This window comes from Xiphophorus hellerii, chromosome 18 (genome assembly GCF_003331165.1).
Source record: "Xiphophorus hellerii strain 12219 chromosome 18, Xiphophorus_hellerii-4.1, whole genome shotgun sequence".
Taxonomy (NCBI): domain Eukaryota; kingdom Metazoa; phylum Chordata; class Actinopteri; order Cyprinodontiformes; family Poeciliidae; genus Xiphophorus; species Xiphophorus hellerii.
The window spans coordinates 25,414,539-25,441,858 of record NC_045689.1 but is presented as its reverse complement, the minus strand read 5'-3'; the positions used below and the strand labels follow the sequence as shown (position 1 = coordinate 25,441,858).

At 38.3% G+C, this 27,320-nt stretch overlaps 2 protein-coding genes across 5 annotated transcripts in view; one reads left to right on the top strand and one right to left on the bottom strand.

Moving 5' to 3' along the window:
* The window catches only part of ift80 (intraflagellar transport 80 homolog (Chlamydomonas)), a 52,920-nt gene extending 27,944 nt beyond the window's left edge, over positions 1 to 24,976 (bottom strand). Inside the window, exons 1-8 of the mRNA XM_032546165.1 lie at positions 24,656 to 24,976; positions 24,485 to 24,535; positions 22,856 to 23,077; positions 20,417 to 20,527; positions 20,233 to 20,301; positions 18,078 to 18,187; positions 15,968 to 16,057; positions 13,115 to 13,252 (exon numbers count right to left, since the gene is read on the bottom strand). Coding sequence (XP_032402056.1) covers positions 13,115 to 13,252; positions 15,968 to 16,057; positions 18,078 to 18,187; positions 20,233 to 20,301; positions 20,417 to 20,527; positions 22,856 to 23,077; positions 24,485 to 24,521 — 777 coding nt within the window. The 5' untranslated portion in view covers positions 24,522 to 24,535; positions 24,656 to 24,976. The remainder of the gene's footprint in view (positions 1 to 13,114; positions 13,253 to 15,967; positions 16,058 to 18,077; positions 18,188 to 20,232; positions 20,302 to 20,416; positions 20,528 to 22,855; positions 23,078 to 24,484; positions 24,536 to 24,655) is intronic.
* smc4 (structural maintenance of chromosomes 4) overlaps positions 15,502 to 27,320 on the top strand; it is a 33,146-nt gene continuing 21,327 nt past the window's right edge. Inside the window, exons 1-3 of one of the 4 annotated variants that reach the window (XM_032546155.1) lie at positions 15,502 to 15,513; positions 25,559 to 25,616; positions 26,849 to 27,009. In XM_032546155.1, coding sequence (XP_032402046.1) covers positions 26,859 to 27,009 — 151 coding nt within the window. In that variant the 5' untranslated portion in view covers positions 15,502 to 15,513; positions 25,559 to 25,616; positions 26,849 to 26,858. Of the gene's footprint in view, positions 15,514 to 25,437; positions 25,617 to 26,848; positions 27,010 to 27,097; positions 27,293 to 27,320 lie in introns of those variants that run through there. The other 3 variants (XM_032546154.1, XM_032546156.1, XM_032546157.1) reach the window with 3 other exon arrangements.

Here is a 27,320-nt window from a genome sequence, read left to right as displayed (position 1 = left end):
TGCTTTTAATCTGTAATTTAGGTTATTTTTAGGAATACTTGATGACATACCGTATTTTTTGGACTATAAGCCTCTACTTTTTTCCCACACTTTGAACCATGCGGCTTATTCCCCGGTGGGGCTTTTCTGTGGATTTTTCTTCAACCACAAGGGGGCTCTTTAGCAGGAAGTGAATCATTGAAAGTCAACATTGGAAATCAAAGAAGAAAGCGTTGATTTTCATTTAGAACAAGCACATGCTAGTAGCAGACACGACGGAGAAATGTGCAGGGTTGCGTCCTTAATAGCAGATGTATTCAGGGCGCAGCCCTCCGCTTCGTCCTTGTGGAAAACCGAGAGAGGCGGAAATATCAGCGGCATATAGCCCGGTGCGGCTTATGTATGTATGTTTCCAGTTTTATTAAAAAAACTTTGTGGGTGCAGCTTATAGTGAGGTGTTCTCTAAGGTCCGGAAAATACGGTAAGTAAATTCTTTGAAAAAAAACAACTTATTTTTAAATGTGGACTATGGACTCTGACATTACTGTTGGGGACATCTGTGCTAGCTGCAACAGGTTTTACATTGAGATGGTATTTATTCTTGAATACCTTCAGTGACAGGCTAACTCCTGTTAGCACAACATGCACACAACAGTCTTTTCAAGAGTGCCATCAGAAGCATTTAGAAGCAAAAATTAACCCCTACAGGACCAAGAAAGGCGGCTTTGTTGTCCAGCATTGTTGGTTGCAGATGTCGCCTGTGTCACAGACTCATGAGCGTACCAGAAACATAATACAAAGGTTCCGCTTTGAACTTTAGCATGTAATAAACGAAAATGCAACTAATTACTTTAACATTTTGAACGTGTTAATATCTACATGAACATATTATTAAGGTCACGGCCCCATATATGTGGCTTCTCAACATTGTTCAGCTAATATGTCACAAGCCAAATCTGCTCAGCAAGTTGTATTAGGAGCGTTGATGGAACCTATTCTCAGGATTTAAGCCCTGTCAGCATAATTCCTGTTAATGTTTTTTTTTTCTGCATTAGGTTTGTCTATGAACAGATGCTTCTGCTGCAGTATTTAAGACAGATTAAACAGCAATCAGTGGAAGTATTTTTATATAGTTTTAAAGATAAAAGTGCTAATAAAATCCTTATGAGCATCAAAGATCACAAGTAAGGATTATTTTGAACAGGGTGTGGTCTGGGACAGTGAGTTTTTTTCCAGAGTGACTTTTTAAAAAAAATTGTTTCCAGAACTGCTTGTACCCAGTGTAGGAACCATGTTGTAAAATGTCCCATGTCCATCACAGGATCACATTACCAGTACATGTGTGTTGTGTGTATTGAGCTCCCCTCTGCATTTCTTTTGAACGTTTCCCATGTTTTAATTTTTTAACCTCAATTTCTTGATTCTATTAGCGAATCTCTCCAATAATTATTCAATTTCAATAGAAAAAGCAATGGGATTACCTAAATACATTTATTTTTACCATATATAAATCTGAGCTACTTCTTTGTATTATGCAATAAGGACTCTGTGCCAAAAAAACCCCCTTCAGATAAATTTGTATTATATAGAAGACTAGTCGATTTTAGTTAATGACACCAATATAATACATTAGCATAAAGACAAGTAAATGTAGAAATAAAAACATTTCATATCATGTGAGGGGAGAAGACTATTATACTTTTTGTGGATGGAAATAAGTTTTGTAAATTATAACATAGGAACTGTTGAATAAGCTAATAAACTGCAAGACACTAAACTTCATAAAAGTTGGCAGAAAGGAGAGGGAACCCTTATTTGCTCCTTTAGTTCATCAGCAAGCATCACTCCTAATGTTTATATTTATCAAACATTTTAACCTTGTCTTTCTCCTGCTCTTTCTCTACGAGTGTGACATGTTTGTCTAGCTAGTGGAGGTAGTGATTTAGCACTGCTAAGAATGATGACTCTGCCAGAGGGGCTGGCAGGGTACTGTCTCACTGTCATACTCTTACTCCGACCGGTTGGGGGAGGGATGGACGGAGGGAGGGATTAAGAAATAAAGAGGAAAAAAGCTAGAGAGACCAGGGCAAAATGAGCGAGGGAGAGCTGAGGGAAAGAGAAACCACCGTTTTTTATGGAGACCAATTCTCCAAGCCTCGAAGACTAGGCCAACTTTAAAGGATATATTGGACAGTTCCACACTACCCCACCCCCATCCTTCCAACTGCTCTCTTTTCTCAGCTCTCTTTATGCTCCCCTTCTTTTTGGTTTCCAACAAGGCGAGCCTGTAGCCGAACTCTAGAGAGGTGTAAAAGTAATACCATGTCAACAAGTGCCTCCTACTCTAACTCACTTTATACAGACAGGCACCTTCTCACACACACATGCGTACTTAAAAAAGTTACAAAATAAAAACTGAAAAAAATAAAAAATAATAAAAAATGGGGTCAATCGTCTGCGAGGTGGACTTAAGGATACACTCTTCGGCAGAGACTGCCAGAATGAAATCTGAAAACACAAATAAAAGCAAAGCCTGTTCTAGGCAAAAGGTCTAGAACACAAAGGAGAACACAAATACTGCTGGAGAAGCTAATGAGCTCTTTACAATGATAGATTAAGTCTGCATGCAAGTATTGCATCAAAAAGGCTCTCACTATTCCCACATTAGAGTCTGAGTTTCAACGGGGCTGCTAACATTTTTTGGAAAAATGTTTTTAAAGGGGTCGGTATAATTCCCATGACAACAAGGGCAAATGGTTGAGGAGGAGAAATCTGAGAGGTGAGAGTGACCCCGGTTGCTCTTTTCAGGACTTTGCCTACCCGTTCACAATGTACGCAGGGGAGCTTTCTGTTCTAACTGCAGCGGGAGAACAGAGGGGAAGAGTGTGGAGAGCAAGAAATAGAATGCAAAAACACAGATTTGAAAAGGGAGGGAAGGAAAAGCAGGAGAGAGAGACAGAAAGGAGAGGGAGAGATGTAGCCCTACCCAGTTGCCCAGTTGCCTGGGGAGAAAACTGCTCTGCTGCTGACTCAGGACTCTCTTTGTTTGACAATGCTCCCTTGCTCTTGCTCTCACTCTGAAACACTCTCTCTAAAAGTTCCCAGTTTTCCCCCCTCCCTCAAACGCTCAGTCACCATCATTTCTAATGTGTGCACACTCTTGCATTGTGAGACCCCTGCCAATATTTTCACTTTTCAACTTTTCTCCTCTGTAGCTCTCCCTTATTTGTTTTTCTAACCCTATTTCTGCATGTGTGCCGGTCTCTCAGACTTAGCTGTACTGTACTAAATATTCCCCTTTTTGAAGAAAACAGATAAAGGCTTGCACTCTAATAAATGTTCAATTGTTGGTTTGTTCTTTACTTTTCTATACACTGTTGACAGTAGCTTGTGATCAGGGTCAAAAACTCATGTTTAGTTATTTTCCATTAATACTCATTTCCAGGCGCTGGATTGCTCTCTAGTAATGCAGGGGGGAAACTCTTAGATTCATGAATTTCAAACTGTGTTACAAGCACCTAAACACCCAAAACAGATGAGCAGTTCACCTTCATTTTGGCTTCAAACAGGTACTATTCAGAAGGGAAGTCCAGTGGAGAGTATTTTGAGAACTCTTCAGCAGAAACTGAAGTTGAACCAAGAAGGATTGGTGGGTATTTAAGTTGTTAGCATGGCGTTTGTCTTCTGACACAAGTCCACTCGATTCCCACCTTTCAGTATGGGCTTTCACCTACTGAGTTTGATTTCTCCAGTTGAATTTCAACTGGGCCAATCAACGAACAGAAGGAGGAGTTGTTAATCGACCGACATCGATTTTCTGCAATGGTTTATAATTGTAGTCTGCCATACACGACAATGTCAGCGGAAGACGTGAGCAAAGCCATTCAGTCTGTTTTGGCCACATTTCCAAATATTGGATGAACATTAACTGACATCTCGTTCTGCTCAGCCCTTCTCTCTTCAAAGTGGGGAATAGTTGCTTACAGTTTGGGCAATTTCCGGTAAGCTTCTTAGAATTGAACTGGTGCTTTAGAGAATTAAAACTCCATGCCTCCAGCTAGCAGTAACTGAGTGTCCAGACCTTCATATGAAGCAAAGTGTAGAGCAAGGGACTGATTTCTTACCAGACTACTAATTTGTATGCATTTTGTAAATATTTGTAAGTATGATCTAAGTACAACATCAAACCTACCACATTGTATTAACTTAATAAGACATTTATAGTGACATTTATAGCGCACAAACCATTTTTCTTAAGTACACCCATTCAAATGGTTGTTGATACAAATAGTGAATTAGCCAACCACATGGAAACATCTTATTGAATTTAACTTCTACAACTGGTTGAGATGACTTGCTTGAGTTCAAGCTGAGCATCAGAATGGGGGAAAATGGTGTCAATGGACTTGAATGTAGCATGGATGTTGGTGACAGGTAGACTGGACTGAGTATTTTAGAAGCTGTGGTCTACTGGGATTTCCACTCACAGCCATATCTCTCTGTTCCTTATGAAATAATTTCAAAACAGAGGATATATGGAGTGAGTGGCAGAGGTGTGAATGAAAATGCCTTGCTCATGTCAGATTTCAGAAGGGAATGGGTAACATACCCAGGATTTTCAGGTCAGTGTTGGTAAGAAACCTTTGACTTTCCTTGTTTGAAGTTTGACTTCAGATGGCCTACAAACCTATTACAATATAAGTTTCCAAGTTAGAAACTTATATTTCTAACTTGGATAATGGAACAGTTTTACTTCACACATGCAGTGGAAATGAATGTACAGTGTGAATTTTTTTCTTCCTTTTTTCAAGAAAAGGAAGAAGTCAAACTTCTGTAGTACTGTTTCAACTGCCATAACTTGTAAAGAAAGTGGTAGTGTTTTCAGGTTGGTGATGTTAAGCATGCACAAAAAGCAAAATTATGGCGGTAAAGCTTGTAGCTATAAAGTCAGTAAAGAGTTCTACTCAATCTCGGGGAAAAAAACTGTTAATTAGCCACAAGGATGGTAGTTAAAGATTATAAAAATTATAAGATTGTAATTAAATAGGGAGTGGGTGACAAGGAAGGAGAACAAAAAAAGTGTTGGAGATTCCAACAAAACATGGACTCATTCCAATGCTGAGGAAGGCCTAAAAGGAAACCCTTGACTCACCCAGAAAAAGGGAGGTAAAGAGGCCCCCGAGGAAGGAAAAAAGTTAAAGGAGCCAAGAGGGGGAACACTGATAAGCTCAACAAACCCAAAGGGAGGAGGGATACAAGAGCAGTATGAGAAAAAAAGAGACAGATAAGAATGGACTTACAATTATCTTTCAAAGGCAGTTTAATCTTAAAAACGACAACATATGCTTCTCACAGAAAGAAGGAGGCCATTAGAAGGAAAATTATGTAGTTCAATCACAGATTTAGGTTCATACAGAGTAGATGTTCAGATACTCCTATGCAATATTAATATAACAGACTGTCTGTGATTTCAGTATTTATTGATTGATTTTAAATTTATTTAATCAGGGACAAGACACAAAACAGTGTCACATTTAAAAGAAACAGTTATCGTTCCTACAGCTTTGAAATTATTTGACTAATCGCCTGTGGGACAAGGCTAACACATTTAAATTTGCAATATATTGTGCAGCTGTAATATGCTTTAGTATATCAAGTACCGTGCAGGTGCATTCTGGTTGTCAATAGTTCAATAACTTCAATAGCCAATTGGATGGACTCTCATTGCCCTTGGTAGTACTGTTGTGGTACTCAAAGCCAGTGGTGTACCTCTACCACTGAGTCATGTGACACCCCTTCATATCAGTCTTGAGATTGCATCTTCCAAGTCTTGGTCCTGTCTCAGTTTCAGCTACATTTTCTTTCAGTCTTTGATTGGTCTCAGACATGAGCCCAATTGGACATGCTCCACTCACTCTGCCTGCAGTTTACATCTAGTAGGATCTTTGGAGTTGTCTGCTTTGGTCCATTTGTGACCAGCTTCTCAGGTTTATCTGGACAAATGGGATGTATATGCGGGTCAGTTTACTTGTATGTTTCTATTCACCTAAATCTGGTGGCAGTGCACCCAACCAGGGGCGCCATATAGGGGGGGAAAGTTATGACAATTCCAAGGGGCCCTGACCAACAGGGGACCCTCTGCAATTTTTTTTTTTTTTGTTCACAGAATTTTTTTTTTTAAAATGGGGCCCTGCGAATTATAATATTAATTATACTGTGTTTTCTAAAATTGTTTTAGCAGTAAAAATTAAATGTTACTCCTCCCAAAAAGCACACATCCATATTTGCCCTGAACCCCCCTGGATCTGAATGAAATGGTTCATTCCTGCTTGGAGAGCTTGACAGTGACGTGTTCAGCAGAAGTCAGTGGAAAACACGAACGACTGTGGCTGTTACTATGCTGCTAAGAAAAATAATGAAATCAGGTTTTCAAAAAATAGAGAGAGAAAAAAGTAAAAGTGTCGATTTGTAACCCAGTTTTCCTCTGAGAGGTGAGTAGACTATGTGAGATTATCAACCATTTAGCATAGTTAGCTTAGCTACTGACTACTGTTTGCCTCCATTTCACTAGCATCTAATGAATTAAGAAAAAAAATTACCGAGATATTAATATATTTAACTTGTCCCTGTACCTTTTACCATTTAACAACAGGTGAGTCAGTCAGCAGCAGCTCTAACCCACGTCCCTCCTGACCCGTCCTCTCCTGAGTGAAATTAAAGCAGCAGTATGTCACTTTTATAAATTTTTTTTTTTTTTAACATATTTGTTAAAACTGTCATTATGTTGGGACAGTAAGGTATGAGAGATAATCTGTGAAAAATCTATTTCCTCTGCTTTCTTCCAGTGCTATCTAGAAACAACTAATCAGTGGCAGGAGAGTTTTAGTGCTATCAATCACAATCTCATTTGGTGCTGCTCATCCCTATGCTGTAACTAGCGCAGCCTGTTGTGAATGCTCAGTCTAGTTAGCATAGCTACCAATGACAGCAGATAAACATTTTTCCTGTATTGATATGTTGTTTCTCCACCATTAGCACATGTAGTAGTGAGTGAATGAGTTGATTGACAGCACTAAGACCCTCCTCCTGGTTCTGATTGGTTGTTTTGGCCGGAATGTTGCATTACTTTAGCCAGTAATAGTAATTCAGGGAGGAGGTGGAGAAGATTGTTTGGTGGAGAGAGACATTTCAGTAATCTAAAACTAATGGAAAAAATGTCAGCAACCTGCTTGCATACTGTATGTGGACTATTGCATGTAAAATTCATGAGCAGTAAATATTGTGCTCGTATCAGTATTGAACCAAAAAAAGCAAAGCAGTTGCAAGCCTTTAAAATTGTGACCCTTTTGATGGGTCAGTTAGACTCAAGAAATTGTAACAGCAGCTACGTGGGGGGAGGAGGGCAATTTCATTTTTTGTTATGGGGCCCAAGATTCCTGGTGACGCCCCTGCATCCAACTGTAAAAATTACAACAAGCCAGTCAGGAGTGTTGCTATAAGTTAGCTTCCTGATGAGCTGTCAATGGCAGCTTGTCGTCAAACATTTGCTCAAGTTATTTAGGATGGCCACAGATGACGGTGGATAAATGGTTTTCCTCTAATGCAGTGGTGCCCAATGTTGGTCCTGGAGGGCCGGCATCCTGCATGTTTTAGTTCTCTCCCTAGTGGTAGTAACAACCTCCTCAGCAAATCAATGTTCTCCTTAGGCCTTCTAATGAGCCATTATTTGATGCAGGAGTGTTAACCCAGGAAGAGAATTAAAACATGCCTCGAGGGCCGACTTTGGGCACCCCTGCTCTAACGGTCTCCACCAATAGCACATTGAACGGTGCGTACATGAGGTTGATTGACAGCGCAAAGACACTCCTCCTGACTTAAAATCTTCTGATCTGTCTTACTTACTAATTTATTAACTGTGGGGAACAGAGGAAATTTAGTAGAACAACTGGGCGGACTGTGACAGGGATCTGGATCACAGCAGGGTAAAGCTCAGTTACATCAAGAAAAGGCAGAGAGAAAAGCAGTAATGACTAAGTTCAGCAAGACATGACTCTGCAGCCTCATTCTGATTAACGCAGGCCTTGTAAAATAAGTCAAAGGCTGATTATTTCTGTGATCTGTCGGGCAAAAACATAGCTGGCAAAAGAAAGTCATGCTTTCTTGACTCTATTGTGCCAATGTCCCCAATGAGTGACTTTTGAGCTTAGGGGAACATCCTGAAGTCTGCTTAAAATTTAACTAAGCAAGGACCTATATGTTTTGCGGACACCTTACGACAAACATAAAAACTACAACCAAAGACAAATGGGAAGGTACACAAATAAACATGATTTCAGCTCAGTAGATCAAATCATAGGAAAGAACAAACCAACCGCGTAAAAAAAAGCATGATGGGAGGAGATGCAGTGGATCTCTAAAGTGTACACACTACTGTTAAAATGTCAGACTTTTACGTCAGCGTCCAGTAGAGAGAAGAGAGAATAACAAGTGCATAGGAAAGATGAGGAAGGAGAGAAGAGAAAGAAGCAAGAGGGTGCTTGCCTGGCACAATGAGTCCTACTTGTTAGCCAGTGACAGTGTCAGGGATCGTGACAGGGTCCAGACGCTAGACACCAGCTGCAGCGCCTCGTAAATAGACTGCTGTCTCGCAGGGACATTTGCACAGCAATGGCTACACACACGCATGCACACGCCCACGCGCACACCCCGGCATGTGGGCACTTGCATATACTATGGCAAGCGTTCAGACAGACACTGACTGATTGTGTCTCCCAAATCTTGTAAAGACGGACAGTGAAGCTCTTTGTGTCTTTTAGGCTGTAAAATCGCTCATAAAAAGAAGTAGTCCACAAAGCAGAAGGATTTTAGGTGCAGAAAAACTTCAAGGATAATTATAAAAGATCTACTACTAATTTTGAAAAAACAAACAAAAAACACGAAATTAAATGAAAAAAGGGCGTTAACCCAACAAACCTAATGTTAATGAGGAACCTACATCTGCCCTTGAGCACAAATAACTAGAAACAAAGTTAGCGTAGCAGAGGCTGAGAGAAAAGCTAGGCTGGACTGGGGGTGAAGGGGTTAAATAAGAGGGACAGATCCTGCTGAGGCAGCAGCAATATGTTAAAGTGCAAGGTTTCATTGTTGCAGATACAGAACAAAACTCCTTCCCATTAGTCACACTAGGCAAGTGAAAAGACTCTTCACACTGGGTACCCCTTGCAGGACCACTAACCACCAAGTTAAAAACCCTTGTAATTAGTTAACAGCTTCTTTGATTGTTTGCAGATTTTCAACACTAAATGACATTGTAGCATTGTACACTAAAGTGGCCCAATGTGAATTCATATGCAAAGGTCAACAAGTCTGAATTCATGCTTCTTCTGTTCGAGTGACCATGAAGGGGGATTTTATTTTCAAGACTTTCTCCATTTTTCTATCCTTCTTCATCTCCCTGTGCAAGCCTCCCACACCACGCTACACTACCCGTTATCTCTAGAGCTCAGGGAGGAGAAGAGACAAGCATACCCTCACTCCTGTCAAAGCAGGGCTGAAACACATTCATCATAATTATCATCATTCCCGCACATTATCCCTGCATAGCTTCACTGAAAACAACTGCGAAGCAAGCAGTGGAACAAGAAAAACAAAAACAAAACAACAACAACGGAACAAACCAACCGCGTAAACAAAAGCATGATGGGAGGAGATGCAGTGGATCTCTAAAGTGTACACACTACTGTTAAAATGTCGGACTTTTACGTCGAAAACCTAAAAATCTGAACATGAAGAAAATCTTTTTTCACATCTAATGTGACATACATATTGGAAAATTCATCTGAGGAGCAAAAAATGCATTAGGGAAAAAATAAGAAGTTAGGTTCCAGTTCCAACTTGCTAATCTGCTACAGTGAGCCTGTGTGACATCAACCATCAGAACTCGCCCAGTGCAGCCAAGAGTTTTGCGACCTTCTCGATTGTACAACGGACCGTTCAAATAACGGTCCCAGCCAGATGGTGGCGCCAAACACAAAGCCAACAGATGAAGAGTAAAAGAAGAAAAACAACAACGCGTGTTTTAAAGTATAACAACGAGGAGCGATATGCTGGTTTCCCCCCTCATTGTGGGGGTGATATAAAACATTACTAATATTATGGTGAGAAATTATTTCAGCCTTTTGTTTCAGTTATCTTCTAAGAGCCTGTGTTGAAAAATGTATATATTTTTGAGTGGAATGAGATTGTTTTGCTGAGATAAATAGGGGCAGGTGCTTGTCCAGGGACCAAGCAGTTTATGTCCACGGACATGGTCAGGTTTGTCAAGCCCTTAGGTGTGAAAACCTTTCAAGTAATACTATGGTGAAGCACCTTTAGATTTAAATGCAGGGTAATAGATGTCCACATCTTGGCTTGAATGCATTTGCTCACTCTACGTGGCAGAAGTTTACCAAATCTAACAGATGGCCTCTGAACCACAGCCCTCTTCAGGTTACCCCACAGACATCTCATGGGATTTAGTTTGGACTTCTGTCTGTTATTCCAAAACTATTTCTTTCTGGTGAAGCCACTCTATTTTTAATTTGGGTGTATATTTGTACTCAGAGATACAAAAAATATGCTGTCATTTGTTTTTATCCTCAACTTTCTACGGTCTTGATTCAAAATGTTTAGGTTTTTTGATTCACTGTTTCGACAAAAACAGTTCCGTCAAAAAAAAAAAAGATAAATTAAAACAAAGCAAAAAAAAATCCATCCCAAGATCATGATGCTGCCACTACCATATTTTATTGCGATTGTGGTGTTCTTTAGTGATTAAAATGTTCTTTATTTCTTCATACAATATTGTTTTTGTGCCCAATATGCCTTCTAGAATTGTGACCCAAAAATTTTAAACTGGGTTTCTTTAGACAGCATTTTTTTCTACAAGTGAAATTAAGACTGGGTGAATTCTTTAAAAGAAAACAGTTTTATCCTCACACCCTGTTTCTTTGTCTAGACATATGGAGAACACAGGAGAATGCTGTCACATGTAGGACACAACCGATTCTTGGCAGAGAGTTTTGGAGCTCGTGAAGTGTTGCTGTCGGGTTTTTTGGCAGCCTACTTGATTAGTTTTAGACTTGTCTAATGTTTTCAGTGTTTCTCCATATTTTTTTTTTCCCCATTACAGAATGATATTGTTAAAACATGTTGGTCAAATTGAACAAGTACTTAAACCTAAGTCATTGAGTTTAATTGATTTAGGCTTACCTGTATATACCACTAAAACAAATAAAACAGAAAATAAATTTATTTTGTAAATTTCCCCGAACCCTCCATTACATCTGATAAGATGCCAGATTTGTTATACATTTATTGCAACTCTTGATCTTTAATTTAGGGGGGGGGGTTGGCTGCAAAAAAAAAAGTTTTTTAATTAAAAAAAAATTACATTTATCACAGTAAAATATTATAAATCCCAGATTCTGAATACCAAAAGTAACTGCTCACATAAGAGGCACATATGTTCACTCAGACCTCTCTCTAGCTAATATATTTCAGTTCTCTGAAGAAAAAAAACCCAACCCCAAACAACAGACATTTGATCCTTATTAAATCAAAATGGAGCATGAAATGCCGGGTGATCAGGGCACAAAGAGACCCAGCATTGTTTGTTTGTTTTGATTACTGCAATCCGACGCAGCAGTATGCTGACATCTCCACGTTAACTCAGCGAAGCTCTGAACGTCCCGTGAGGCAGGTGGTAATGTTTTTGCTGGCCAAACGTTTGGCAATAACAAAACAACAATTACCATTCATCATTCTCTCATTTCCCCTCTCATTACTGCAGTTACCATCAGCACCAGGTAACGAGAATATGTGGCATGCAGCCTAATGTGATTTACAGTGATGAATGATGTATAGAAAAGCATGAGGCCAGTAATGAGCCGCACAATATAAACCATATCGCACTGGAAAAGTGGTGTGTGCCACTTTTTTGTTTTTTTATTGGTTCAATGGTTGAGGGTTTTGCTGAATGTAAAGCATATAAGTGGAATATTATTAAGCAAAACATTAATAATTAAGCAAAACCACAAATTAAAGTATATGAAAAAACTGAAATTATACGAAAAGTGTACACTTATTTTTAAAAACATAATTTTATCCTAATAAAAATGTGTGTGCGTGGATGTGTATTCAGTCCCCATTTATTCAGATACCCCTAAATAAAAGAGCCCTCCTGTATGTGATTCAATCTCAGCGTGAATCCAGCTGTTCTCCAAAGGCCTCAACGGTTTGCAGAGAAGTTTAAACACGCGTGATAGAGCAGTATCATGTTGCTTGGAGGTTTTTTCCTCAGCATGAACAGGAAAGCTAATCAAGAGCTAATGTTTTGATGGATGGCGCTCAATTCAGGACATTCTTTGGAGAAAACCTGTTAAGAGGCTGCAGACGTTTTGAAACCGAAGCGGAGCTTCACCTTCCAGCAGAACAATGACCCTAAACACACAGCCTGACCTATAAACAGAACTGTTTGAATCAAATTTTATTCAGGCATTACAATGGCCCAGTCAAAGACCACATTTAAGCCAAATTTAATATTTGCAGTAAGACATGACCACAAACGCTTCCTTTTTCATTGCAAGAGAGGAATGGACAAACGTTTCAGTCTTCAAATGTACAAAGCTGGTAAATGGATTCACTTTAAAGATTTGAAGCAGAATAAAGATATTCTGCAAAGTATTGATTTATGGAAGGATGAACATAGATGCACACTTTTCAGACTTTTTTAAACTTGGAAAGCGTGCTAAATTTTACTTTCACTATACAATTAGGTACTAATTTGTGTTAGTCTATCACCTAAAAAAATTTCCCTAGACCTGTATACCAGACTAGGTATGAGCCTTTACATCCAGGTTTTTAAATGCGAAGGCATAGATCTTGTAAATCTCTTATTGTCACACAAAGTGTCTGCTGAAATATATTAAATTATTCCTGTTAAAAACTGACATATATGAATAACCATCATAAAGCTACTGTCTAACCTAAGAATCGCTTTTTGCCTTTACATCCATTCTGACAAAGTCGGCGCTCCAGTTTGACTTAGAAAAAATTAAAAGAACAAACTGAAAAAGAGTTCAAAAATTTGACTCACGCCAGTCTTGTCGCAGAGCCGCAGGGTGTTGAAGGAACCCACGGCAAACACTTCTCCATCTGGGGCCCAGGACAAGGAGGTGATGGGGTAGTCCTGGGAGGTCGACGAGTGAAGTAGACGTCCGAAGCTGTCCCAAACCTTTGGAGGGAGCGCAAACTTTAGAACACAAAACAACAACCTGAAAAATAGTAAACTTTCTAAAGGTTGGGGTGTATTATAAGCTGTAATGTTCCCATTTGTTTGTTCTGCGGTGGAGAAAGGTTCTCAGTATGAGTGGCTTTTATTAAATGTTTACTTGCACTGAGCTCAGTAACCTTCGTAATTAATTAAGCGAATAAACTTGTTGCCTTTCACATACTGCTTCATTATGTAAGCAGGTACAGTTCAGGTCACGGAATGCATTGTTGATTTTACTGGGAGCTTAATAGGACTAAAATTGATATTCAGTGTGTTGCTCAAATTATAACTGATCATTTGGCAAAGTTTCCAGTGCCGTTAAAAGTTTTCAGAGCATCAAATAATGTTGCACAAAAAAAAATACAAACGAGTTCTCACATAATGATTTACTTTATTTGTGGAAAAAAAAACTATGAAATCCAGCCCTTCCTTATGTGAAAAATAGGGACAGTATCCCTGATAACTGGGTGTATCATCCTTGGCAACAACAACTGATAACTGGTGACTTTAACATCAAGATGGAGGAATTTCAGCCCACACTTCTTTGTAGAATACCTTTATTTCAACTTGGAGGGTTTTAGAGCATGAATGTGTCACAGTAGCTCTGTCACATTTAACTCCAGACTTTGGATAAACCACTTAAAAAATCTTAATTTTGCTCTTTTTTTTTTTTAGCTGCTTAGAGGTGAACTAGCCAGATCAGATGACTCTCAGCACACCACACGAAGCAGGAAAATCTCATAAGATTATCTTTAAAGACATCATAAGCGTCCTTAAGATTGTCAAAGGGGAAGATCGAATCAAAAATGTGCCTAATTATCTTGATGTGCAAACCAGGCTAAAACCAAGCATGATTTTATTGCGCCAACAGTTTGATACCATTCTCCGACTGTGTTTCTAACATGAAAGTTATAACCAAGTAGGGGATTGAATTCCAGGGTAGTGAAGGCTCTTTAAAAGTTTCAAGGATTTATATACATACATCTCATCAGACGAGAAAATATGACATACTGAATAGTTCACTGAAACAAGATGAGATTTTAGAAACTTTAAACTGAGGTATTCACTGTAGAATACTCGGTTTGTTTAATTCTAAGGTGGTCCTAATCTATTTTTTGTGTTTTTACAAATAAAGGAAAGGTTTCACAAATTTAAAGCTGTGTTTTAAAGCAGCCCTGATCAGTGCAGGTCCATTTCAGGTCTGATTAGTCTAAGCATTTTAAATTTTACACTGGAGATAATCAAAGCACACCAGACACATTATAAACTGTTATATGTGACTTTAAATAGCATCGACAGGAAACCACAAAGCAGATGAAAACATTTTTAGTTAGGGGCTAACAGTTAGCCATTCATAGTGATCTCATTGTGGTCAGACATTATTTCTATCCTGTCTGTCACCCTGTGCATTTGTTTGTTTTTTTAACAAGGATTCAAAAAGCTGCCACATAAACAAGAGGTTCAGGCGTTTTCAGTGTCAACCAGCTCCACAAGGAGTTTACATTAGCTGACTCAGTCAAAAATAAATAAAAAAACCTACATCCTTCCTTACTTCAAAATAAGAGTCCGAAAAGCAGATGCCGTGTCATCACTGACATATGTCACCACATCACTCCCTGAAGTTGTGAAGCCAGGTTGACCTTATACAAGTCAAGCAATGCTGACCTTTAACAACTTTCTACCTCCTCTGTATTGGTCAGAAGACATGGAAACGATAGGATGAGATAGATCATCCATGAAAAGAAAAAAAATTAAGCTCTTCTGCCTCCTGCCCTGCTGCCATCTGTAAAAATGCATCATTCAGTCAGAAACAAAAAATACAAACCGGGAGGACGGTGTTAGCCCCATTAATCTTACTTCTATATGCGCTGTTAAGCTAGTTCTCCACAGTGGAGCCTGTCATGAATATGAAGGCTAGTTAGCATGGCCACGAATGACGGTGGATAAACAGTTTTTCTGTGACAAAAGTCAGACAAAAGTTGTTTCTCCGCCATTAGCACAGTAAGCAGGACGTACTAGAGCCTGACTGACAGCGCTAAGACACTCCTCCTGGCTTTGATTGGCTGTTTCTGATCAGCAGTGGTGCATTTCTACAGATGGCAGTAGGACCAAACGGAGGAAGTGAAGGAGATTGATTTTTTCACAGATTATCTGTCTCATATTATAGTGAAAATAGTGACAATTTTAACATGTAAAAAAAAAAATAATAATTTTTTATAAAAGTTACATATTGCTGCTTTAAAAGAGTAAATGACAACTAGGGTGTCATGAGACCAAGTGACACGTCTCATGATATCAAAATACTCAAACAGTAATATCGAGTTAATGTGACTTCTTATTGTCCAGACATTGAAATGTCTGCTTTAAGCTTGAATCTCTCATACTTTGATGTAAGAAATGTTGTAATTCTTGAGTTTTGTTGGCAGACTTGACAAAAACATGAAGGAAGTATCAACCTCTTACAGGCAGGTCGTTAAGAATGCTTAAGTTAGGATCTCCTTCCCAGCATCCTATCCACACTAATCTAAAGAGCTATTTTACTATTTTTAATGCGGCTGAACCTGTACCATCTATAGCCCTGCTTAATTAGCTGGGGGTACACATTATCAGTGACTTAAACACAATATTTTTGTCTATTTCTATGAAAATTGGGGTGAAAATGTGAAAATCACAAACCTTATATTTACAATCTTCTCCACCCGACAGGATGAGGTCATTGACTGAATTCCAGTCCACCTTTAGAACAAGTCCCTCATGAGCCTTCCACTAAAAAGAGACACAAAGACAATTTTTTTTAGCCACACATTATTATACCTTCCATACAATATTTCTTGGCTGTAATTTTACCAGAACAACTAAAAAGAATTGATCAAGTTTGCTTGCACTTTGTCCAAAGAAAACATTGGAGATTAAAAACAAGAGAAACTGTCATGGTCTTAAATCACCAAACTTTTATGAAGTTTGGTACATTTTAATGTATCAATCAGTCTACAGATAATATTCAATTCTAAAAATCACAGGCAAATCCATGAATATGTGTCATTGCCTTGGAAAAGACTTTAAAGAGGATCTTTCAGGGTTCTCTATTAATGTTGATGGTGCTTTAGTCTCAGAGGGGGTGTGAGGGAGAGGTGATGAAGTGGCACTTTTCAATGTGTGTGTGAATGTGCTTGTACTCGTACGTCTGGTAATGGCCAAGAGAAAGCAAAGCACACATTAAACCCTCCCCTGTTTATCTAAGGTCCCATGTGCTGTTCAGCATCAAGAAGAATAATAAACAAACGCATACATGAACAAGAAAAATTCTCCCAGGTGTGTAAGGTCATCTATAGAGTAATACTTTAGCAGTGCATGTGCATGGTCATTAATTTACTGATCCATCAGGGGAGGCTGAAACTTTGCTGCAGCAAAGAAAGACGTCTATTTATTTTCTCGCTGCACAGCGTAGAAAGCTGGACAGAAAGTCTAACAACTCCACTCAAGCTCCTGAAAATCCATTATTGGACAAATGTACCGGTTTAACACTGCTGAATATTCACTCTTGTACATGATGTTAACCTAAATTTTTAAAATAAATTTTATTCACAGCAATAAAAGCAATGTGTGTGAGTGTGAGTGTGTGTGAATAAAAACTTGCTGAAATAAATCTGAAATAAAAAATAAATAAAAAAAGAGCTATCGTTTTTCTACTTGTTTATTTATTTCACTAGCATGGAACAACTTCACTAAATAATTCCCACAATTCATAAAAAAATAAAAATTAAAAAAAAGTTGAGTATTTGGAAACTTCATCTTGGAAGAAAGTAACACTTTCTGAAATCTGAGCAATAAATATGCTACTTCTAAAACTACAGTTTGTGCGTAAATACACAACAGTTTTTCTAATGCCTACATTTCTTTCTGCAACTGGTCACAGTGTCAAACATTTGTGTAAATTATGGGGATTTTATGTGGAAAAAACTCAAGGTATTGTTCTGCATCACTGTGAAGGCGGTAGAAAGTTATGCTTTTCAAAATGTCAAACATAAAATCTGAAAAGAGTGGAGGGCATTTTTTCAACCACCTTTACTCTGGCACATTAAATTAAATTTAGTGCCACAAATGGGCTTCAAAAAACAGCTAATCTTTAAATATTATCTGTGTTTTATTCAATCTATTAATGTCTCAGATGTTTGTTTGAGAACATTTGGAAATAAACAGCGTTGGAAAGACCAAGGAACATAACTAATTTGTGAGATCCAAAGCAGAGTTAGGTTATAAAACAATAGCTCCAAACATTTTACAGGGCACACTGTGAAAAGTGCACCACTCCTGGTGGAGTGGTGCACTTCTCAGAGCCAGAAGTCTTAGTGATGTCAATATTGCCTGCGTACATGCCGCTCAACTAAACGTTACAGGAAGACTGTTTATCCACCATCATCAACATAGCGACAGTTTTAAAAAGTATGTAGAAAAACAGTTACATACTACTTTACTTTAACCTAATACAAAAGCAAGCCACGTGTTTCAGATTTTAATTTGTAAAAAACAAAAAGAAAAGAAAAAGATAATAATGATCATTTCACTTTCCGTAAACAATTATGTCCTACTTTGTGCTGGTATATCACATAATATCCCCCAACCAACATGCAAATACAATGAAGTCTGTGCTTGTAAAAAGTTAAAACCATGACTACTTTTGCAGTGCACTGTTTCTTTTTTTTACTGCTCTCTTTAAAAAAAAAACAACATAAAACCACAACGACTAATTTATTCATTTGATAAAAATAAACAAATGGTTGTAAACCTGAATGACTTTGGTGCTGGGTTGCAGAGGTTTGATGATTAGCTGCCTTCTTGATGTGTAGAGTATTCTGTCAGAGTCCGGACCCCAAGCAACCGAATAAACAGGACATCCTGGAGAAGACGCAGACATACAGACACAAAGGATTTCATCCCAAATCACAAATACTGAAAAAAGTACCAGGCTTTCAACACATGCAGACTTTTTACTTTGTTAGGACGAGGAAGCTCTCCCTCCTGTCTCCAACTAGAACTGATTGGCCCTTTCAAACAACATGACATTTTCTCTGAGATTTCACCTCATTCGGTCTTTCTGCAGCACACTTTACAGGAAAGCCAGCTGAGAAAATCAGTCTAACTTTCACATTAAAAGCGCGTGTGTGCACGCACACATAAACGCAAGCTCGAGGGAACTTTCTTGTGAGCTTGTTTTGCTAACTTTGAGGAAACCAAAAGCCACTTAAACAAAGGTTAGGAGTTAAATTTAGGGTTCCTATTAGAATCTGGTTCAGGTTAGAGCCAGACTTCCTGGTTTTTAAAAGGTAAGGATAAGAGGTTAAGGAAATGCATAAAGCCTATTATGTCCCAATTTATGTTAGTGTTAGACAAGAAAGTGTGTGTGTGTATGTGTGTGCTTCAATTTGAGTTGTGGCTACACACGTGCGAAGGGGAGGGGTGACTGACATTTAACCTCACTCCAGGTGCGTGCGGTTTCTCAAAAATGCCAACTGGTCACGTGAGCTGAAAATCTGACGGAGTCGATGAGAGGAGTTGAGACAAGTTCCTCTCCCCCTCCCTCCCCTCCCCTCCACGCCCCATCTCGCTCAGTTCCAACCTCTTCCTAGAGCTCGATTTTAAAATGGGTCAAAGCAAGCCAAAGAGAACAGCCCACTCCTGCACTTTCTGCATGTCTGCGCGCGCATGGGAGTCTGTGAAGAGAAGCAACACCTGCAGCGATCTCGGTGCCATGTGGCAGGCTGTGTGTGTACGCTACTAAATCTAGGTGCTCTGCAAATCTGACAGCCACCGAGCCACTTGGACTCAAAAAAAACAAACCAATGGGAAAATTGTTCTTTAACCGTATATTGCCATTTCTCTGCCAAGATTTTATTTTATTTTATTTTTTACAACTCCTGCCATCAATCAGGGGTGTACCATGCGTTTCTCAAAGCATGTTATATCCACCGATTTTCTTTTATTGTCCATCCCATTATTAAAAAACTGAATATTTAATAAGTCAAGCTACATAATGAATCAATTAAGAAGCAATGACGAAGAGAGGAGCATGTCTTTATTGGTTTTTAATAAAAACTATAAAACTTTTTTAACTTTAAGGCATTTTTTAATAAAAAAAACCACATGACTGGAGAAAATCGCTCTGCTCTCATTCATCTCAGCTCGCTTTCAAACCAAAAGACCTAACACATGCACACAACCACGCACCGATCTTTGTGCAACGACATGGTTGTGCAGCGTGAAATAAACGAAATTAGTTACTTTTCAGTGTGTGTAGTAAGCAATTCGGTAACAGTCTAATATTGATTATAAGGAAAGTGAGCAGATAGCGTCACAAAAGTGAGTTATACACACAAATACGGCAGATTTACTGAAAAAATGTGGTGCTACTTAGATTTAGGCTGCGGTGTAGGACTCTGTGTCGCTTGTTGAAGCTCAGCAGTAAAGACAGATGAAGCTTATCTGTCTGCATATGGTAATAAAATATTTTTTTACAGTAGAGAAAAACCAAGAAACAGCGACTCTTATTAGTTCAAATACTCCTGTGATTGACATTTATCACAAGATCTTCTATTTTTATTTGCAAATAGCTGCAACTCAAATACAGCAGTTGAACTTTTTCACGTTTGTTGCCCCATTTGCACCACAAGCTTCATTATATGGAGATTTCATGAGTGGCACAATTGAAACTAGTGTGTTATTGTGAAACGGAAGGGTAAATGTACTTGTTTTGTTTTTTTTACGGTTTTCTCAAAAATAAAAATCTGAAAAGTGTGGCATGCATCTGTTAAGTCTTCAATTAGTGTGACAAATGGCTAGGCTGATGTGGCTCTGGTAATTGTGAGAAATTAGGTTTAACGTTTTGCTCAATCCTGACGTAATTATAATTTGTTTGTATATAAAAAGGTTTTCTGAAGCTTTACCTTGGCTCACTAACGTGGAACGCAGCATTCCACTTTTTGACCAGATCTTGATTTGTCCATCTTCTCCCGCTAAGTAAATAATAATAAAAAAGTGAATCATAGGACAGCTGATATGACTGAGTTTATGTTTTATGAAGATTAAAAGTCCATTTTCGAAACAGAAATGTGTCCGTGATGCCTCCACCTGTGATTAGAGCAGTTCCGTCGTAGTTCCACCTTCCAGCCAAAACAGCCCCTTTGTGCGCTTCCACACTCTTCTCGATGCGTCCCATTTTGGAAACCAGGTGGAACTTTCCTGTTAAAAAAGAAAATCACTCAGTAGAATATTTATGAGGAACTATAAATGGTATTATTAAAAAAAGATGAATAGCTCTATTGCATTGTTATCGTATCAAACAGATGGAAAAGAATAAAAAGGAATGGACAAAAATTTTAATTCAGTAAAGGCAAAATCAAAAACACACCTAATAAACATGGTTAAGAACAAGGCCACATTTCCCCGATCGGCTACATTGCAAAGTTAGAACAGGAAGCAAATGAGTACAACCAAAAGGTTTCTGCTGGTTGAACTTCAGCAATTTTCTGTTCCCCAGACATGACAGGGTGATCAGGCATGGAGACTGCTATTGAAGACGCGTACCCAACATGTACTTTGTGGTGGTGTATATTAAAAATTCTGAATGTAATATGTAATTTCTGGTAGCCTATAATTGCAAATCAGCATGCTGTAGCTCTCTACCATTTCTAAATTTGGAAACCCCAACAAAAGTGTATATTACTGATGCTGCAGGTAGTCCCTATGTACACTCAAGACTTTAAACTGAATTTGTTAGGTGCATCTTTTAGTCTTTTGGCAATAGGCTAATAGCATCTCATTAAATACAAATTTATCTATGAACGTCATGTTCATATACATTCACATATGACCCATAATACCATCTTAAAAGCCTAAGATTTGGAGTCTGTAGTGCTGTAGAGGTCACATTCTATTTGATGTTTAAAAGAATAGGGACAATCCTTGTGTTTTTCCTCAAAATCACATCCATATTCTTGGTGCAGGAAGTGTAAAATTATCTTTTACAACAATTTAGTGATCCAAAAGGCTCTGAGTAAAAATATCCTCAACCCTCAAACTCTTCCACATTTCGTCATGCCAAAATCCCAAATATCAATGTATTTGATTGGGATTAAATGTGTCACAACAAATTGCAAAATTGTGAAGTGGAAGGAAATTCATAGTTTTTTATTTTAATAAAGATTAAAAAAACATTTTTTTTAGTAAATTTCCCTTCCTCTAAGATCCCTTAAGAAACTCACAGTGGAATCAACTGAATTCAACAGAGAGCAAAATGGTTAGTTGAGTTGACCTGTACTGAGTTGACAGTATAAATGCATATGTTCTGTGAAGGGCTCAGATGTTTGCTAAAGAACGTTAGATATCTAAAAGCATCACATTCAGGACAATCCTAGAAGCCTGTGAGAAGCTTCGGAAGTCTTGGGACTGGTGCAAAGATTCACCTTTCAGCAAAACAACAATCCTGATTAAACAATCCACAGCTAAAACAGAATGGTTTAGATCCACAGACATTTCTGCATTAGGATGGACCAGCCAAATTCTCAACCAAAACGCCACTCACAGACACTCTCACTCTAGCCTGATTGAGCCTTTCTTCTTTTGCAAAGAAAAAAAAAAAAAGGGGGGGGGGGGGGGGGGGGGGGGGGGGGGGGTTTAGTCTGTACTATGTGCAACACTGGTATAGATATACCCAACATGAAGTTGTTGTGTTTCTACAAAGAACTGACTCAGTAGCCTGGGTGCAAAAGAATGCCAAACTTTTCAGGCTTTTGGGGGATACAATTTTGAAAACTATCATTTTTATTCCACTTCACAACTGTGCACAATTCTCCATCACCTAAAACAACCTAACAAAAAATATTGACCTTCTTGGTTTACGGAGTGACAAAATACAAACATGTTTAAGGGGTATAAATAGAGAACCTCTGACAAAAATTTTTGATTTACATAATATTTTAAAGAAGCATGAAGGTTTGGTTCACCTTTTTCACATTTTTAGCAGTATCCTCAGCAAGCTAGTATTTGTGCAACTGCAAAATGACAAAGACTACAAGAAAGTTGCAAAAGTGAATCGTAACAGGGATGAATCATAACTTGTCTCTGGTCTGCCAGAGAAAATTGCTGCTTCAGTTTGTGGGTGCGTTTATGCAACCCTACACTGTCATTAGAGATGTGACCACACATTGCCTGTCATAAAAGTGCATCCACACGCTTTGTGTTTGCATGTAATATAGAATGAAGAAGAGATACGCAGAGTCATGTAGCCTTGGTCTTGTAGGCAACTGTGATCGATGTCACCAGATTTAGTGATAGTAACGAATATAAAACGCACTGTGGGCAAGTGCCGCTATGAATATAAGATGAAACATATTTGGTAAGACAAAAAAAAAAAAGAGAGTTACAATTTAAGAATTTGAGTCACAACTGAGAGCTCTGACTAAAACCCATGTACTAATATTTGTCTTGTACCAACTCAAACAGATTCTAATTTTCAGAAACAAAGCTATACAGCCTGCAAGAGAAATTTTAAAGAACATAAAGACTCACCGTCTGTGCTGGTGAGGGCAGAAATCTCCACCTGGGTCTGCTTCTTGGCACCAACGGTTTTGGGGAACCAGTGTAGATCAACGGGGTACATGTCATCTGGCAGTCGGACCACCAGGCCGGTTTCATTGGTGAGCAGGTTCCATTTGAGGATCTGATGGTCCTCACTGCAAGAATACAGCTCATCTGCTGTGGTCCAACCAACACAACTGACAAGCTCCTTATGTGAAATGCTGTTAAGAACAAACAACCCGAGTACGTTATTAGGATTTGAGTGAATGAGTGGTTAATTTGAGGAAACAAACTGACTTGTTTATTTGTTTTTATTTAAAGGTTTTTATTTGGACCACAGATAAAAACCAGAAAAAACACCTATACAGAGTTTTACTGGATAGCAGAGCCTGTCTAATTTATTATATATGTCATTATTATGCAGAACATGAATGCCTGAGACTGGAAATATTTACGAAACAAATATTTTGTCCAGGCTATTCATTGTGATAGCAAAATATCAAAGAGTGATACAGCAACAATAAGTGTGATTTTCTATGTTGTGTAGCTCTAATAGATGGATAGAAAGACAATGTGGATAAGATAACTACATCTTCTTTTCGCTTGTTTTAACCTTGCTGAATGCCAGTGAATATACAGACATACAGTACAGACCAAAAGTTTGGACACACTTTCTCATTGAATTCAATGAGAAAGTGTGTCCAAACTTTTGGTCTGTACTGTATATATTTTTTTGTGGTCAAGTTGGGTGTTACAGGGTTTCTACATGTAGGCTATAGGCTAAATTTAAGACTTTTTACACTACATGTACAGTAACCTTCTTAGAACCTTTTATTGATGGGTTTTATGCAATTGTTAAAACCCATTAATTCAACATGAACCCAGTAAAATATACACTTTTTATGACATGGAAGCTAACAAGAATGTTTTGATATATTTACCCATAGAAACTGAAACAGGCAAGTTTAAAGGGAATATTTTTTCAGGTGTTAAAAAAAGGATAAATGTTTGCCTACAGATTCCTTATGACAGGGCTGTATAGTACCCTGAATCAATGGCCTTACAGATTTTTGTCAAAGTGTAATATTTCCTAAAATACTCACACAGAACTACAGCAAGTTAAAAAATAACATTGCCAAACGACTTCTCAATTAATTAATTAGTTAATTAAAATTCAGTTAAAGAGACAACAAATCAACTAATGTTCAACTTAGGTGATTGGCTTACTAATGTACAAATTGTATACTGGTTATACAGTAGGCTGTAGCTATTTTAAAGGCCTAATTTTGATTAAATTTAAAACTTTAAGAAACGATACAACAATACCCTTTGCTTCAGTTTGCTACCATTTGAATCAGAGGGTCTACTTCTTTAGTAGCATGCTTATTGTAAAAGACAATATTTTTATGCATGACTAACTATTGAATCTTTACATTGTTATGTAATTATATTTTAATAGATAAACATTTGCAGAAGTAATGTTTATAGATATATCTTGAACCATGCCCTCTGAAAAACAGTATAAATAATTGAAAATTATGATGTGTCATCCGGTGCGCACATTTCTGCTCGAAACAAACTCAAAAACATATAAATGTAATAACATCACTTAAAGGATATGTTTTGGTTCCTTCAGCAACGACGTCTTCAGCCTCATTTTTACTCTGTATCCTAAAGGAACAAAAAACACAAATGATAGTACTATTGATAAACAGATACAGACCATATGAAGCAGTTAGCTCAGCGAAGCTCTGAAAGTAACAAAGTACACGAATAAAGGCATCAACATACCCTGTTAATACAGTAACACAGCCGTTTGTATGCGCCGACAGCCCTAACGATGAAGGAGGTGTGCAGTTGCTAAGGTAGCTGTCACCGTTGCTAACGTGTATCCTGCTGGTAACCGTCTTCAGAAACGCACGGCCATCACTGTGACGCTATCGAATTTACTGCAGGACAGTAAACGCCACACGTGTTGTTCAAAAATAATGCGATAAGTCAATGCAGTACAAAGAAGTCCCATCCTTTACCGAGCAGTAATATTTACGAAACGGGCTAACTTTTGGTAGCCATATAATCAAGAGGAGAAAAAGCTTTGAAGAAAAAGTGTGCTATCGCGAGAGTTACAACTCACGTCTCCACACTCTGACATTTTCATATATTTTAAAAATATAGATAAGTTTTATTAAGTAATTCCACGTAATTACGCCCAGACAAATGTCTCTCTTACGTTATTCGCTTGTTCAGTAAGTTTGATGCGTTTTCATATGCATATATTAATACTGTTCTGAGAGGCGGGTCTAACTGTAATCAAGCAACCGTTTGAATATTCCAGAAAATAACACACTAGGTTTTAATCTTTACTCTTCTTAAGTTTTGACCAAACTTTTCATTTTGAAGAAAGCATTTGCTATCTTTTTTCATTCTCACACCGGTGTTCGGTTTGTGAGCATAAAGGGTGTAAAGAGCTGCGTAGTTGGCTCCGTCCCCTTTTTTTGAATTTCGTTTTTCTGCCCTGCCCTTTCGAACGATCCATGGTGCCTTGCGTCAGTTTGTAACGAATTTGGTTCGACGGCGCAGTTTAGGCGCCATTTACAAGATACAGTTTTCAAATGGGAAGCGACTCGGAGTGATACGGGGCTGAATTTTATGGATTATTTTCGTCGAGTTTTGGATTTTCTGATACTTTTTTAGATTCACAGTTTGCAACAGATAGGAGGACCTCTGACGGATCGTGTGTATAACTTAGAAGGTATTTAAGGATACTTTGGTGGGGAGTCATGTGTGGGTACCGTCTATTTGCTGGAATCACAACATTTTTTTTCGAAGGGAAACTTGCCGTTAGCGACGTTTTATACTAGATTTTAGCATGAGCAGCTCTAGAAATTGACGGGAGGGCTTTTGCGAATTTTAATGTGTTCGTTATTTTCTAGAACAGTCATTTTAGCGAGATATTTTTGATCATACTTTTACGTTATTAAAGTAAGCGATATTTTTTGACAGTAACTAGCGTTATCGTATTTACCGTCGCTTTAGGCTGATCTGCAAGTTAAACTGGGCTATTTTGTTATCTTAGACTCCGCTTCGATATTTGACATCAATTAGCTTTAGCTGCTAACCTAACTTTACCATTAGCACCGCTGAATAGCATGAATTTACCTAATGCTAAGATGTGAAAAGTACGAAAAAGCCAGCACAAACGAGCTGCTTACTTTTAGAACGTGTGGTAAAAAAAATTCAATTTATCGTTGTGCTTAGGTTTTATTACTTCTGTAATAAATATGCATCTTATCACAGGGGTAAGGTTAGGTTAGGTTATTCAGTATTTTACCTCCGCCCCCCCAGCATAAAAACTCGTGGGACTGAAAGTTAACATTACTGTCAGTTTGAGAAACCCGTTTAGCTGCGCAGAAGTGGACACGCAACATAGGCGTTACAAGGCTCTAAAGGGAACGATTTCACCTTATTTGCATAGAAACTCCATCGAGCTTTCAAGTTCGCCATATTACTGTATTATTCCCCATTTCTTCTGTTTTGTACAACTATGTGCGGCGCTATGAAAAAAAAAAAATCCCCACTGTAGATGCAGACACAGCACGTTATTGAATGAGGGTTGTTTTTTTTTTCTTTAAAGATTTTACAGAAACTTGCGATTTTTTTCTTCTTCTATACATTAGGGATTAGTTTTTTTTTTTTTTTCTCCCCCAAACAAATCTGCGCGACTTTATTCATCCTAATCTTCACCAGAAACCTTTACTTTGTTGTTTCACTTACTGTGTTGGCATATGAATAAATAGAGCGATTAGCAAGTAAAGGGGCGGCGGTAAGATCTGGCTGTGGCAAAGATAAAAAAAAAAAAAACCTGACAGAATAGCTCCAGTGACCGACTATAATGGGAGTTTGAAGATTGACATGCACAACAACAACAAAAAAGCCTCGCTCATGGATATTCCTTTTTTTTTTTCCCTCCAATGGCCCCTTCAGATTTCATATCATGCCATCTAAAACAGCAAAAACCTCCACTGCTTCCAAAAGGGAGCCAAAAAGGAAAGGGCTGCAGCCTCGGGATGACTCTGAGGACGAGTTGGATGTACCCCCTCAAGAAACCAACTCCAATGGCCAAGAGGAGGCACCGCCGACAACTGGCAAGTAACAAAGGCTGTTTTGGTGTCTCTGAATCCAAATAAGTTGCTCAGTCAATTGCTTTGCGTATGTTGCTGTACTGGTGAAGGCCAATTGGCTCAGCTGTAGTCGCTTTTTTTTTTTTTTCCTCCTTCTTCTTCTTCTTCTTCTTGCGAACACGTAGTTAGAATGGGCTGATAGTTTTTTTTTTTTTTTTTTTGTCTGAAGTGCTCGTCATAAATAATTTGGGGGATGATTTTGTTAACGACGATGGTGCTTCTTGTCCGGATGTCTCCTGCAAACGAGGTAGTTTATTTCGAAAGATGAAGTGTTT